The following is a 15,465-nucleotide window of genomic DNA, read 5'->3' as shown; positions in this document are numbered from 1 at the left end:
CTGTTTACCAGATATATAGATGAATGAAGAGGGATGCTCAAGGACCACTCTCTCCAGTCTCATTTGCTTCTCCCATCTCTTCTCTCCTGCCCTTCATGGTCTCTGACCCTGCTAACCTGTGAGAAGTAAGGATGGAGCAGTGTTGCCGAACATCCAGCTTTTAGGGTCTCCTCGAGCTTTCTGAAGTATAGTGGGCACCTGCTCTGCACTCTGAAGCCTGGGGTTAAATGTCAATAAAAACTGAAGCTTGCACTTTTGGCCAAAGCAGCTCTTTTATAAGAGCATGCTCAGGAGTACTGCAGTAGGCAAAGTGGGAAGTTGTTCATTTTCTGTGCTCTGTAGACACAGAATTTGCATGCAGCAAATACAGAGTTGTGTTAATAATTTTGGGGTTTTTTTGGGAGCTCTAATTGTGTTAATAATCTTTGGGTACTTTGGGGAGCTACTCAGAAATATAACAATGGGCTCCTGTTTTGAAAGTCATCTTTAAACAGACCTCTCCGGTCATTTACAGTAAGGCAAGAATGAGGTAAGATTTGACAGTTTATTGTTAGGGAAATAATGGCTGCTAATATTGCTTTCTAAATATCACATTGATTTCAAAACCATCTGTGTAGGAGTGGTGTATGGCACTAGACCTTCAAAGAACTGGTAAACAAGGAAGATTCAGTGTAAACACTTAAATAGCAGCATCCAAAAGTAGGTTAGAGTGTTACACAACCTGAAAAAGCCCAGCTTTGAAGGGCAGCATTTTTTAAGATTTTAAAAAAGAAAAAAGCGGTTTTTTATAGATTTCATTTTTGTAAATGGTACTAATTTGACATTGATTATGTAAAGAATCTTATTTTTGTCTCCAGCTTACTGAAGCCTAATATTTCTTTATGCAGTCTAAGAGAAATTAGATTTTGATAATTTTTTCTTTTGCAAGTTACTGTCAGTGAAGTTCATGTTGTTCATAAAGGTGATGCTTCCTTAATTTGAGAATGTATTTGCAGACTATATCGGAGATTATATATTATGTATATAAATATATAGAGATATATATATAGAGAGAGAGAGAGGGAGATTATATATCCCCTTCAAGGGAAAGTCCAAAATTATAGCTGTGCAGTTTGGACAGTGGGATGTGGGAACTGGGGAGATGGGTTAGATTTAGGGGGTTTTGTTTGGTTTTTTTTGTTTTCCAAATAATGAGTGTATGAGTCGTGCTAATTATTCCTCCTTGATCATTTAAGTGTGTTATCAAATAAGAGCATCATATGTTTCTATATATATTTATCTAATGTGAGTTCATGAAAAGCTATTGTGGATCTCTTGTTCCTTAGTTGAAATGTTTTCCTCTCTAGGAAATATCCTTTCAGCTTTATGTTCGTTGCTTTTCCTTATCCAGTCATGATCCATTACAGGGTAGCCAAACAAAAATAAACCAAACTAGATCTTGCAGATTGATTTAAAATGGGTAGATTTGATTGCTGTCAGATGTTTAGGGAAGAAACAGTAAGTGGGAATTCTTGTCATTCTAATTGGGTGGAAAGAAATAATGGAAATCTTTTTCTATGCAGCTTTTTATGTTAAATCTTTTTCTGATTTTCCAGAGATAAAAGCACTGATCAGGAAGTATCTGATAACATAAGCCCCATCCTGGTGTTAATGTTCTGCAATGCCTTCCATCACTAAAGTAGCAGCAAAACATTTCCTATAGTAGAGAAACACTATAAAAATGCCCATGTTGTATTTTCCTGTGAAATGTTTCCTGGACTTTTCAGGCAGTACAGACAGTGCACAAATCCATGTTTGGCTGAATTTTAGGGGTCAATTTGCAGGATGGTTGAGAGGAGGGGCTGTAGTTGCAGTTGTACCTACAGCTGGTTTTGTAGCTTGAGTGGGCTCAGGTAGAGTAAAGCACAATAATCCCTTGTGAAATAAAGCAGCAGAGAGCTAAGTCCTCTTAGCCAACATACTAGGAGGTGCAAACCAGCCTAGGGATAGTTGGAATATTCCCACTCACTTTAGCAGGGCAATTTCCCTCTTTTACTTGATCCCGTAGTGGTGATTAAGCCTTCAGTTTGTTTTAAACTTCTCGTCTCAGAAACTGAATAACTAGTGCAGGTATGGATGTGTCTGTATGCTCAGAATGCCTAAACTCGTCATGATTCAGAGACTTTCCTGTATGTCTTTGTGCATTATTTCACAAGGGTTCTGGGCCTCCTTATACTTGCTTCTGTGGAGAAGAAAAGGAGGAAAAAGAAAAGGATAATGCCATCTTCTTGACCTTTGCAGATTTTCCATGGAACAGTTGATACTGGCAGGGTCCTGGCTAACAGGAATCTCATAATGCATTCTTATCACATTAAGATCTAGTAGTCTGCTTTAATAAGATATTGCAGAAGTAGAAATGGTTGGTGGAAAGTGACAGCAAAATATACAGCGGAAATAAATTTAAATTTATGGTCACTTGATCATAAACAAGCTAGCAAAGCCTTGGGAAAACTTTTCTTCTCCTTAATTTCCTGTGGGAAGGCAGAAAACAATATTGTTCATGGTTGCACTTTTTCTTTTCAGCTAGAAATGTTGAGGTTTTTTAGGAAATTCTTTACCAGATGCAGTGACAATGCAAATTGAGGAATTTTTTTGTTTCCTGAAACAAAGTGGACTTGTTTGGAGTCTTGGGAACCTGGGAGTAAAGGAGTGTATCATGTGCTACAATTCTCGGTTTATTTGTTTGTTCTGACTTTGAATTTGCTTTAACTTTAAATATGCTTTTAAGGACAGGAGGGCCAGTAAGCTACAGGACAGACAGCTTTTATCTGTAAGTACAGGAAGAAGTAGGATGTAAATAAACATTAGTGACATACCAATCTGCTGCTTCCTTTTCCGCTAACTTCTGTATTTCAGCTAGAACAGTTTCTTAGGAAATATCCCAAATATATCCATTTTGTATTTCAGCATTTATAGTCTGAAATGGGTCAGAAATTCACCAGGCGAATCACATTCTGACCTCTTTCTATTACACCTTTTCTTTAAGACTAATGAAATCATTGTAATTGTTAAGAAGAATGATTTATTAAATTAGTTGCTACCCTTGATGATTTAATGTGGGCCTGTAGCAATTGTATTGTCTTTGTTAATTTTTTTCTCTTTATATTCCATTTTCACTGTAACTTGTATAACTGCAAAATTAACAAAGTAGGTTTAATTCTAGAGCTCCAAATCATGCTACTGCAGTACTTTCAGAACTTCAAGCTTTTCCACCTAAAATCTTAGAAGGTAGCAAGAAACAGCTGTGCTTAGAACAGTTGCATTTATTTAGGCTAAAGATTTTGTTTCAGGAGAAAGAATACACCCAGTAGATAGCTGGAAGTGATAGATGGAACTGAAAGAAGTTAATGTTATCCTGGAATGTCATCCATGTTACAGAGCTGGAGACAGAGGGTTTGGGAGGAAAAAAGGTTATTTGTTAAAATAGAAGTCTTAATGGAGCTGTGCAGCCCTAAGGATCATACTGCAATAAGCCTGAATTAAAATCTATTATTAAAACTAAACAGAAATGTGCTATTTGAAAAAGGAGTCTGTCCAAAAATTCCTTATTGGGAATTAAAAAAGATTTCTCTTCAAGAGCCTCACTTTCCTAGTGTGGATCTCTTTGGATCTTGGGTGTGTCAAAACCCCATGTTCTGCTGAGCCTCAAGGTCCATTTGGTGCCTTGTAAACCCTGAAAAGAGCTGAAAGAAGTGTGTGTTTTCACCATGAGAAATCAGGTATTTTAACATTTCAGCTGCACAGGACTTTGTTCTTCAGTTTCAGCTATCTGCTCACAGATGTTTTCTGCATTGGGGGTGTGAGTAGAGCGTGCCCTGACTGGTCTTGAGGGGAGACCACCTATGGCAGGCTGTTGCAGGCTCTGCCTGCCAGACACAGACTGGCATTTGCGTCTTTTTTTTTTTTCCTTTCTTTTTTTCTTTCTTTTTTTCATTACTTCTGTGTTATCACTGTAGCTTATAATGAAACCCAAAACCCAATTTGGCACTCTTAAAAGGAGTTGAAAATTAGTGATGAAAATACTATCCACCTACTCCAAGGAATATTTCAAACAGTAGGTTTTAAAAGCTTTGAATAGTTTAAATTCAACTGTGGAATAAAGAAGATCCAAACCCATTACAGTACTGTACAGCCCTGTTGTTCTGAGTGCCTCTTAATAGTTTGATTTCTAAGTGTGTGCAGAAATATAATAAAAGCTAACTTCTGTGGTTATTAGTTTAGTAAAATCAAACACCAATACATGTTGTGATGGATTTAAGAGAGAAAAGATCAAATTTATTTGCAGGCTGTCAGAATGTGTCTTATTCTGTGTGTAGGTTCATAGTTTTTCATTTTGGTTTTTAAGACTCAGAACATTAAAAATTTTGGACATGTAAGGAGGCAAACCTGTTTTCAGCTCTTGGAATTGATTTTTGCTAGCTGGAAAAAGGTCTGTCTTTTATGAGACAGTGTTAGTAATGCCACAGAGGAGTGTTTTGTGTTTTATAACTGCTAATCTCTGCCCGAACAACAGCTCTTCTCTGAGTATCAGTAACGTGAAAGAAAAGATGTGTTCAGAGCACTGAATGTGGTACTTCTTGGTGTAAAGCTCCTGTTACACCATGCTGCCTCCAGCTCCACAAAGAGGATTACTCAGGCTCTGTTGTGTCTCCTAACCTTTTTGGAAATGATGTTGTGTGTGCAAGACGGAGGTCTGGTAGAGGTGATTTTTAGCTTTTGCTGTTTTTTCTAAGTCTTTAGCTGGAACCACTTTGTGCTCTGTCATTTCTTTTCCATTATTTCAGTTGTTTAGAGCAGTCATTTCTGCAGTACTTGGGTTTCAGTGCTTAATCCACGTGTTCTCATGGCAGAAGCAAAAAAAATCACCTTCTTTCTGTGAAAGGAATTCTGGAGGCCATGCCCCAAACTGCAGTGAAGTAACTTCCCATGTAATTAGCTAGGGCAAAGTTGAGGAAAAGGCTAGCCCCAGAGGAACAAGCAGTAGCAGCTACCCGTGTTTGTTCCAGCAGTGATCTCGTTCCTCCTTCCCACCCCACTTGCCCTGCTCTCCCTGCACTGTGCATGGCTGCATGAGCTGGGGCACGGCTGCCGGGCACCCGCAGGACTTGGCCTTGCCCCCCCTTCGGCTTTGTGCTCTCCTGCTGAACTCACCTGGTGGGCAAGAAGTTCTTGTGGCAGCCAAGGTAGGTGAGACCACAGTGAAAACAGTGTGAAGATCGAGAGTATGCCTTCCAAAGAGTTTCCTGGGAAGAAAAGAATCCATTCAGGGGGAAAAATCACCTCTACTGCTGCTCTCTGGTTCTCCTGTTCTGGGCAGGTGACACAGTTGAGCCCGAGGAGTTAGGAGGGTCATTTTATATCAATCTGTTCACTTTAGCACAAATGGCTAATGCTGTTCATTTGCACACTGTTGTTATTTAAATATCCAAGGTAGCAATTCTAGGGCAAGCAGTCACGCTGTGACTCGGTATAGGTAAAGCACGGGGAGACATTAAAGGTGGGAGTTTGTAGCTAACTTCCACGTAAGGCACTGCGAGGCTTTGATAGCTGGGGTGTGTTACTGCTCGGTGTCCTTCAGCACTTTCTACAGCAGCTGTAGCCCTCGGGAGGTGGGTGGGGACAGGCTCCGGAACCCTGCTGCTGGAAGGAGGTCCTTGTGCTGCTGGGAGGACTGAGACATCAAAAACTTCTGATGAGGGAGGAGTATTTGACATTCATTTTCCCACTGGAAAATAAAGAAAACGAGAACTGGAAGCTCCTTCTGCTGGTTCCCTGAGAAACTGAGCCGTAACTTCTAAGTTTTGGCAGCTGTGCCAAGAGCACTGAGATGAGTGCTGCAGTGAGATAAAGTCCTCTCCTCTCTGGCTGCCTCTGCCACATCTCAGGCTTGGTATGCAAGACTGGTAAAAGCTTCTGGGAGGAGTGAGTGGGAGGCCAGGGACTGGATATCTCCCTGTGTTGGAGGAGAGACTTTGATCATGAGCTCTGTGGTAGTAAAGACAAGTGCTGGTCTTTCCCACAGACTGAGATGTGGGAGCTGCTTGCACTGGTGTAGGGAAGGAGGGGTGCTAGTGCATGACTTTGACCATATAGGCAATTGCTGGTATTTGAGTTCTGTGTGTAGAAAATGCCTTTTATCTAGAACTAATTGAATCATCACATTGTATTTATGTTGCCTGTGACACTGTGCTTTAGGGTGTGTAAGGTACAGGTCTGTCTGATCTGTTATGCTACAAGTTAAAAATAATAAATCTAATGCATCTTGTTACTGCCTGCTTTGATCTCCTTGTGCTCTGCTAAGCTATTCTTCTCCAAAGCAAAGGGAGACAGATTCTGTGGGATAAAGTACCTGCTATCTCCTTCCCTGCTGCATATGTGCACACGAGCTAGATATTTTTCTTTAGAAAGGCAAATTTGGGTCACACATTCAGCAGTTAATATGATGATTTTACCACATCCTGCTTGTGCAGGAAGCTTATTTTTTTTAAAGTTGGTAAGTTGAGTCCTCCATATTTTGTCAAAACAAAAAGCAAAGCAAGTTATTTAAAGCTGTAGAGAGGTTTGGATTCTCATGTGGTTGGTTTGCTGCTTTGTCTCACCATGCATATGTTTAAGATAAAATGAAAGCCATGCAGTCAGCTCCTGTGCTACCTGCACTAACCAGCTTCCTGTGATCACTAGGCTGTGATGATAATCTGAAAAAATGTTTTCCGTATTATATTGAGAAAGAGTTGTGGGATTTGTTCTTGGTTAGCTGGCTTGAATCAGTTGGGGAAAAAAATGTATACAGTACCAATATTTGGTCCAGTCATAGAATAAGCATTTTGGGTTGGAAGGGACCTAAAAATATCATCTAGTTCCAACACTCCTGCCATGGGCAGGGATACCTCTCACTAGATCAGGTTACTTAAGGCCCCATCCAACTGTTTTTTACTTTAAAACAGCTAAGTATGTTAAAAAATATGTGCCAGATGTTCACATAGTAACTGCAAGGCTTTCACTTGTGCAGTGGTACTTAAAAGGGAAGGGAGCCAATCAATCTGGTAAGACACATGGATGATACTGTGTTGTGCTAGATGGAAAGAAATGAGAGGCCTTGCTGACAACGTAACAAGACCTAAAATATGCCGTCCAAGTCATGAGCAGAGTGCAAAGCATCTAGAAAAATGCTGGTTTTTTTAAATGCAAGGTACCACAAAATACTGTTAGTACTGGATTTTATATGCTGAGACTCAAGCAATCATTTTTACAGAACTGGATTTTGTGCTGTGTAGTCTGTTGTTGCTCTTCTTTTTATTAATACATATCAGCTACAGCATTTTACCTTTCAGATATTTCACTTGCACAGAGCAGGCTTTGGTGCTGTGAAGTGGCAAAGATACATAAACATGATCTAGCCTGAAGTGAGAAGCCTTCTGTTTTGCTAAAGTAATGCATTGTTTTGGTCATATCCTTTGAGAAAACTGTTGAGCAGAATGATGGACAATGTGTGACAGGCAACGAAATATAAGGAAAAGTGAAACCTTCCAAGGATCTGTATGTCATGCTGGGATTGTTTTTAAATGGTAAAATTAATGTCCCCAGTCAACAATACTGATTTTGTCTTTGTTCTCTTGTAGGAATGTTCACCCTTGCAGAAGTTGCATCACTCAATGACATCCAGCCAACTTACCGTATCTTGAAACCATGGTGGGATGTATTTATGGATTATCTCGCTGTTGTTATGTTAATGGTTGCCATTTTTGCTGGAACCATGCAGCTGACAAAAGACCAGGTGGTCTGCTTGCCAGTTCTGCAGTCTACTGTAAATTCAAAAGTGCAGCCTGATACATCAGGGAAGGCCGACTTTACCACTGTTGAAACAACCACTGGCCAAGAAGAAGCATCAGCGAGAACTGTTTCCTTGGGAAGTGCCCCTACTGTAACACCTGACATTCTTCTGAGCAGAGCTACCTCTTCTCAGTATCAACCCACTGAGTCAGGCCAGGAGCTGAAGAAGGAGCAGAAAGATTCCTCGGGCCGTAAAACAAATTTGGATTTTCAGCAGTACGTATTTATTAACCAGATGTGCTATCATTTGGCTCTTCCTTGGTACTCCAAGTATTTTCCCTATCTTGTTCTCATCCATACTATCATTTTAATAGTCAGTAGTAATTTTTGGTTCAAGTATCCCAAGACTTGCTCAAAAATTGAGCATTTCGTGTCTATATTGGGGAAGTGCTTTGAGTCTCCTTGGACTACAAAGGCATTGTCTGAAACGGCATGTGAGGACTCTGAGGAGAACAAACAGAGGTTAACTGGTGCCCAGTCCCTGCCCAAGTATGTTTCCACTAGCAGTGATGAAGGAAGCCCAAGTGCTAGCACTCCCATGATAACCAAATCTGGCTTCAAATTTTCAGCTGACAAGCCGATGATTGAGATTCCCAGTGTCACGATTTTAGATAAGAAAGATGGAGAACAAGCCAAAGCGCTATTTGAGAAAGTCCGTAAGTTCCGAGCTCATGTGGAAGACAGTGATCTGATTTATAAGCTCTATGTTGGCCAGACTGTCATCAAGACTGTCAAGTTCATATTTATTCTCTGCTATACTGCAAACTTTGTCAACACCATCAGTTTTGAGCACATCTGCAACCCAAAAGTGGAACACCTGATTGGCTACACACAGTTTGAATGTACACACAATATGGCTTATATGTTGAAGAAGCTGCTTATCAGCTACATTTCCCTCATTTGTGTCTATGGTTTTATCTGCCTCTACACGCTGTTCTGGCTGTTCCGAATACCTTTAAAAGAGTACTCTTTTGAAAAGGTCCGAGAAGAGAGTAGCTTCAGTGATATCCCCGATGTCAAAAATGATTTTGCGTTTCTCTTGCACATGGTAGATCAGTATGACCAGCTGTATTCTAAGCGATTTGGTGTCTTTTTGTCAGAGGTAAGCGAGAACAAACTGCGCGGAATTAGTTTAAACCATGAGTGGACTTACGAGAAGCTTCGGCAGCACGTCTCCCGCAATGCCCAGGACAAGCAAGAGTTGCATCTCTTCATGCTGTCAGGGGTTCCCGATGCAGTGTTTGATTTGACAGATCTGGATGTGTTGAAACTGGAGCTCATTCCTGAAGCGAAAATTACAGCCAAAATTTCCCAGATGACGAATCTTCAGGAGCTTCATCTGTACCACTGCCCTGCGAAGGTCGAGCAGACTGCCTTTAGTTTCCTCCGGGACCACTTGAGATGCCTTCATGTGAAATTCACAGATGTTGCAGAAATTCCTGCGTGGGTGTATTTGCTCAAAACCCTCCGTGAATTGTATTTGATAGGCAACTTGAACTCTGAAAATAATAAAATGATAGGGCTTGAATCTCTTAGAGAGTTGAGACACCTTAAAATTCTCCACGTGAAGAGCAATTTGACCAAAATTCCCCCCAATATCACAGATGTAGCACCACATCTAACAAAACTAGTCATTCATAATGATGGCACTAAGCTTGTGGTACTCAATAGCCTTAAGAAAATGACTAATGTTGCGGAGTTGGAACTGCAGAACTGTGAACTGGAGAGAATTCCCCATGCCATCTTCAGTCTCTCTAACTTACAGGAACTGGATTTAAAGTCAAATAGCATACGCACAATTGAAGAAATCATCAGTTTCCAGCATTTAAAAAGATTGACTTGTTTAAAGCTGTGGCACAATAAAATAGTCAGCATTCCTTCATCCATTACCCACATAAAAAATTTGGAGTCTCTTTATCTCTCCAATAACAAACTTGAAACCTTACCTGCCGCAGTGTTCAGTTTACAGAAACTTAGGTGTTTAGATGTAAGCTACAACTCAATTGCGGTGATTCCAGTGGAAATTGGTTTGCTTCAAAATCTTCAGCATTTTCACATCACAGGAAACAAAGTCGACGTTTTGCCAAAACAGTTGTTTAAATGTGTTAAATTGAGGACTTTGAGTCTGGGACAAAACTGCATTACCTCAATCCCAGATAAAGTAAGTCAGCTGTTGCAGCTGACTTACCTGGAACTGAAGGGAAACTGCTTGGACCGTCTGCCAGCTATGCTGGGGCAGTGTCAGCTTCTCAGGAAAAGCGGGCTCATAGTGGAAGATCACCTCTTTGACACTTTACCCTCAGAAGTTAAAGAGATGTTGAATCAAGACACAAGCATTCCCTTTGCTAATGGGATTTAGACTGACATGCTCTGGTAGCTGGCTTCCAAACAGCAAATGCTAGATAAAAATATGGCAATTGTGAGATCATGGTTTTAAAAAGCAGAATTCCTTGGAAGGCAGAATTACTAGCAGCATTAGAAGAAGTGCAACTGAGTGTTCAATGTTTGCAGTGTTTTAAAAGTTCATTTCCAAAATTTTTGAGAGGATAAAAACCTTAATAATCTCAATTCTTTTTTCCTTAAATTGTTTGTAACTTGGATGCTGCCGCTTTTGAATGTTTACAAATTTGCTTGTCTGCTTAAAGTAAATGATTAAATTGATGACCTTTTCTTACTATGCAAGTTATTCCTTAAGGTCTGGTTTTACTTTAGTGCATTATGGGGAGGCAAACCAAGGCTAAATGTTGTATGTGATATGGGCCTAACAGCACATGAAACACACATTGAATTGTGTTGTTAGTGTTTAGCTATCCTTGGCAAATGAAACCAGTTTGGGTGTGATTTGAACTGCACCAGAGCCACCATTTTCCTGCATTTAAGGTATGTGGTTTCATAGAATCATGGAATTGTTTAGGTTGGCAAAGACCTGTAAGATCATCAAGTCCAATCATTAACCTAACACTGCCAGGTCCACCATGTCCCTAATCACCATGTCTGCGCTTTTTTTGAATGCCTCTGGCAATGGTGGTTTCACCACTTCCCTGGGCAGCCTATTCCAATATTTGACCACCCTTTCAGTGAAAAAAATTTTCCTAATAATCTAAACCTTTCCTAGCACAACTTGTGTCTTCTTGTGCTATTGCTTGTTCCCTGGGAGAAAAGACTGACCCCCATCTCACTGCACCATCCTTTCAGGTAGTTGTAGGGAGCAATAAGGGTCCCTCCTGAGCCTCATTTTCTCCAGGCTTAACACCCCCAGCTCCCTCAGCCAGTCCTCACATGACTTACGTTCCAGACCTTTCACCAGCTCCACTGACCTTCTCTGGACCCTCTCCAGTACTTCAAGTACACTCTCCAGCCCAGGTTGTGTTTGCCTTCATTCTTCTCCTCAAAGCCTCATGTTTCTGGGTGAGATTCCTTCTGTGGTCCAGTGTGCTAGTCCTTCACACTGGCAAAGGCCTGTCACCTTCCTGCAGCTGGTCTCCCCCTCAGCCTCTATAATGCTCCTCTGCCCCATGCAGCAGGGAGTAGCACTGGGAGAATGCTGCCACGTGGCTTTCAAGTTGGAGATAGTTTTGATGTTTGGACTCTTTAGGAACGTGACTTTGAAAGCCATTAAACACCAAGTGACTTACTGCTCATATTTTGCTCTTCTGAGTTTTTATCTGGAATGCTCAAGGCATTTTATGAGTTGGTGATTGTTTTGTTTCACAGCCCTTGCTTAGGCTGTGGGGCATCATCTCCATTTACTAGACTAATAACAGACATATAATCTGCTTTTTCACTCAACTGTGATTAAGCTTTATCATCCGTTGTGGTGTCTTCTGCACCTGGACTTTACCATACCCCAGCCCAACTAATCTGATGTCTCTGAACACTTACTCGCTGTTAGAAAACCCTGACTGTGTGTCAGATAAGTCATCCAGTAAAGAAAAAAGCAGATAGCAGTGAGCTTGGGATTTTTTTGTTGTTGGTCTTCTTGGTGGTGTTTTTTTTTTTTTAACTGAGTTTGCATTGCCAGAACCATTAGAGAAATATAATCCATTAAATCTGCAAAATCATCAGTTGTAAATCTCAGTCATTTACATTCCATGTGTGCAGAAAAGAAGTACTATGCTGGGAGATGATTGCATGATTACTCATGGTTTAAACACAATTCCCTATTGTAGTGTGGTCAGGACTGAACTAGTCTGTAGTTCAAGGGACTGTTCTTCTCACACAGAAATCCTCATGCACAGTGATTTCTACTGTAACTTCACCAGAGCTGCCCTGACTTACACCACTATTAACAAGCAGATAGTTTAGGCCTAGAGGCATTGAGCAGGCAGGAACTTTTCAAATACTGCTCTTAGAAGTCTTGCACATTTTATTGTTAATAATTTACTGTTAGTCATGCTGGGAGGACTGTTCTTAGCTGTAGGTGGCGGTCTCTGAGTACATACCTGCACCATATATTTATGTATATCAGAAGACCAGTTTATGAGTAGTGGTTTTCCTACTTCTCATGGGGATACAGTCTGTTTTCCACTTGCCAGCTGGTAGTAAGCTTGGGCTGTTGACAGTTTTGCAATATGAAGTCACAGGTTAGGCAGAGTACTTGGAGTTAGTGATCTGTCCTCCACTGGGAAACTTAGTGCTAATCCTCAGATTCTTTTTTTTTTAAGTAGAAGTTAAGGCTGCAGCAGATTTTTTTTTTTAACTCTTTCATTTGTTTATTTTTTGCACATAGATCACTTTAAAATTGCTGGACTATTGACTCTTTAGAAAAAACTGTGGAATATACTTTTAGTGTATGCTTTGTATTTGCTGTTGAGTGTCATTTCAGTTTCCAAGAAATTTTGTGTAGGAGGGAGGAAGAGTTGGAGGATCAGAAAATGATGAAAATATTTAGAAAAACAGTTCTATTTTTCATCTTTTTCCCCCCTTTTTAATAGCAGAGTCGCACAGAATGTGGCTGTGTATTGATCTAGTTTTTAAAAGGTGCTTTTGGTGTTTCTGATTCTCCTGCTGGCCCTACTGATGTTCAAAAAATAAATCCATGTCTATTTCACCCAGCTATGGTATACTCAAAAAATAAACCCATGTCCACTTAATCAGTATGGTACACATAACTTAGACCACTGTTTTGACTAGTTAGTAGCCAACTGTACTTCTTTAGACAATTTTCTCCAAAATAAATGTATGTTAAAGTTAATTTCTGGCTTCTAATGCTTGCTTAGCATAAACTCCATTCTTGTTTTTAGGAGATCTTTCTCAGTGTGGGGAGGAACTGCCCAGCATCCCCATGTCACCTCACCCGAGTCCTTCCTCTTCTTTGTGACTGTTTATAATGTTCCTATTTCCTGCGTGTCAACTGACACAGTTTTGCTTTAAAGTCTTGGAAGTTCATCTCTTTTCCATGTAAGGCATGTGAAATATATTTTGCATTTCTATTTGATTTAATAAATAAGATGTTTATATCTTCCTCTAATCTATTTTTTTAATGGGTGAAAAATGTGTTTGCATAGTAAAAGCTCTGATTTCAAGTACCTTATGCTGAACTTGTTCTGTGGTGCCTGTACTCTTGCGAAGGAAGAGGTATGAGTTGCTGCTCCCAGTAAATTCTGTAGGTATGGTTTCTATCTAGAACACTAGAATACAGTACTTCAGAATAATTTTTCTTTTTTTTTTTTTTCATGTACACAATCTAAATGACCTACCACTGTTTTTATTTGGCTAATCAAATTCTGCAGAACACTTGTATGGCCCTGGAAGAAAAACCTGTGTTTGTTAAAATGAGAGGAAGTAGGAAATTGCCCATTCTGTTTGCTGCTGCCACTGTAACTCATTTTGGTAAAGATCCTTTAGTTTTCCAATAAATTGACCTTTTGGAAACTGCTTCCAATGACACATACAGAACTATGGCATTCCTGGGCAGGAATTAAGCCTCTTGGTGTAAGGGAGGGTGCTGGCACTTGTGAAAGGCTCTCTGCTGCTATGTAAATGGCTTTGCAGTCCTGCGTTGCCCTCTCCGGTAGCAAAGCAGGATGCCCAGGCACTGTACACCATGTCTGAGTATGGGGGTTCTGCTTTGTGGACTGCATTTTTAATAAAAATCTTACAGAAATAGCTGTTCTGTAGATTGTGTTTCCATGGCTGTGCAGAGAAATTTGTGGTGTATGGTTATGTGAAGGCAGTAGGTTAGATTGTGATGCCTTTACTTAAAGTCACATTAAACAAAGCGGTGCTTCTACAGCTGTGGTGTTGACTGTCGTTCTCATTTCTTGCAGGAGCAGATCTTGGCTTTCAGACTTCTCAGTTCTCAAGACAGGGAGTTGAGCATGAAACCTCACAGTCCCAAGTGTAACTTCTGCATCTTGTTGAGAACAAGAAAAATGGGGCTTCTGTTGAGTCTTTGGGTTGTGATCCTACACATCAGAACAAAAGTCTTGGGTTTGCTGAGAGATCTCAGTTCTGGTAGCAGAGCCATAGGGCACAGTGACAGTGGGCTGAGGGGAGCTTATCTGGGCAGTGTCACCCAGTGTGATGGGATCATTGTCTGTGCAACAACCGGCCTCACAGCCACTGTGGAGCATGGCACTGCTTTTCAGTCCAAAGCAAGGAAGGAGGCTAAGCCTGTGACTTGACACCTACTTTAAGCCTTCTCGTCACCTGGGGTAAAGGATATTGCAAACAGTTATATTTCCTATCTATAAGCTGTGGATTCTTTAAGGGAGGTAAAATGCCTGAATGATTGTGAAAAACGCAAATCATGCAGAAATTACGTCATATAGACAGATTAAAGAGGCGGAGGCAGTCTCATCATTAGCTGCATGGCAGAGCCCTGTCAATGAGTTTCTAATGTGTGATCCTAGCACAATTTGATTTAGACAGCAAATCATCATCAGTCTGGGCAGGACTAGAAGATACCTCAACACGTCTTTAAGCCTGTCACCCTGCCTCATGCAGAAATAAGGTTCCCTAAACTCATTCCTGCCAGATGTTTGTCAATATTAGAATGGGTTAGACAGTGATGGAAGTTCAGCATCTCTGTTTACTTAGTCATCTCCACACTGAAGAAACACAGCAAGACAACTGCTGATGCTCCGTTTAAGCCAAACCAAATGATTAGAAATACATCGACCTATTTGCTTGCAGAAGTACAGACAAACAGACTGCTATGTGGATATGTTGCATCCTGAGCAGCTTGGGAGGGACTGAATTTTTGGATTCCTGTAAAAAAGGCCCTGAGGGACAGCTTGCATCAGTTCAGTTACAGATACAGCACGAACAGTTGCGTTCTCCAGTGACAGCAGGGCCAACGACGGTGCAATGCATCCGTGACTGGTCTGCCTTGTTTTAGGCTGGAGTCTGACATTCATGCCCTTGCAAAGCCTGGGTGTTTTGTTTCTTCAGAAAGACATTTTATGAAGGCATTTAAATAAAAAGTTTCTTGAGCAAGTTTGCTGTAGGAACATGCAAGTTGATCCTTAAGATTACCAAAATTGAAAGAACTGAGAGAAATTCTGTAGTGATTTTGACCCTGGCATTAATCCCTTGCCTCCCTCTGTGAATTGATAAAATTGCTGCACAAACTATGATTAGCTTACAGCATTA

At 40.6% G+C, this 15,465-nt stretch overlaps 1 protein-coding gene across 5 annotated transcripts in view; it reads left to right on the top strand.

Annotated features, from left to right (window-relative positions):
• LRRC8D (leucine rich repeat containing 8 VRAC subunit D) overlaps positions 1–14,101 on the top strand; it is a 54,155-nt gene extending 40,054 nt beyond the window's left edge. For all 5 annotated transcript variants that reach the window (XM_069022862.1, XM_069022859.1, XM_069022858.1 and 2 more), the window contains one exon: positions 7,659–14,101. In XM_069022862.1, coding sequence (XP_068878963.1) covers positions 7,661–10,228 — 2,568 coding nt within the window. In that variant the 5' untranslated portion in view covers positions 7,659–7,660 and the 3' untranslated portion in view covers positions 10,229–14,101. The remainder of the gene's footprint in view (positions 1–7,658) is intronic.
• The last annotated feature ends 1,364 nt before the right edge of the window (positions 14,102–15,465 follow it).

Source organism: Aphelocoma coerulescens, chromosome 8 (genome assembly GCF_041296385.1).
Source record: "Aphelocoma coerulescens isolate FSJ_1873_10779 chromosome 8, UR_Acoe_1.0, whole genome shotgun sequence".
Lineage (NCBI taxonomy): Eukaryota > Metazoa > Chordata > Aves > Passeriformes > Corvidae > Aphelocoma > Aphelocoma coerulescens.
The sequence above is the reverse complement of the archived record's forward strand: the minus strand, read 5'-3'. Positions and strand labels throughout refer to the sequence as shown.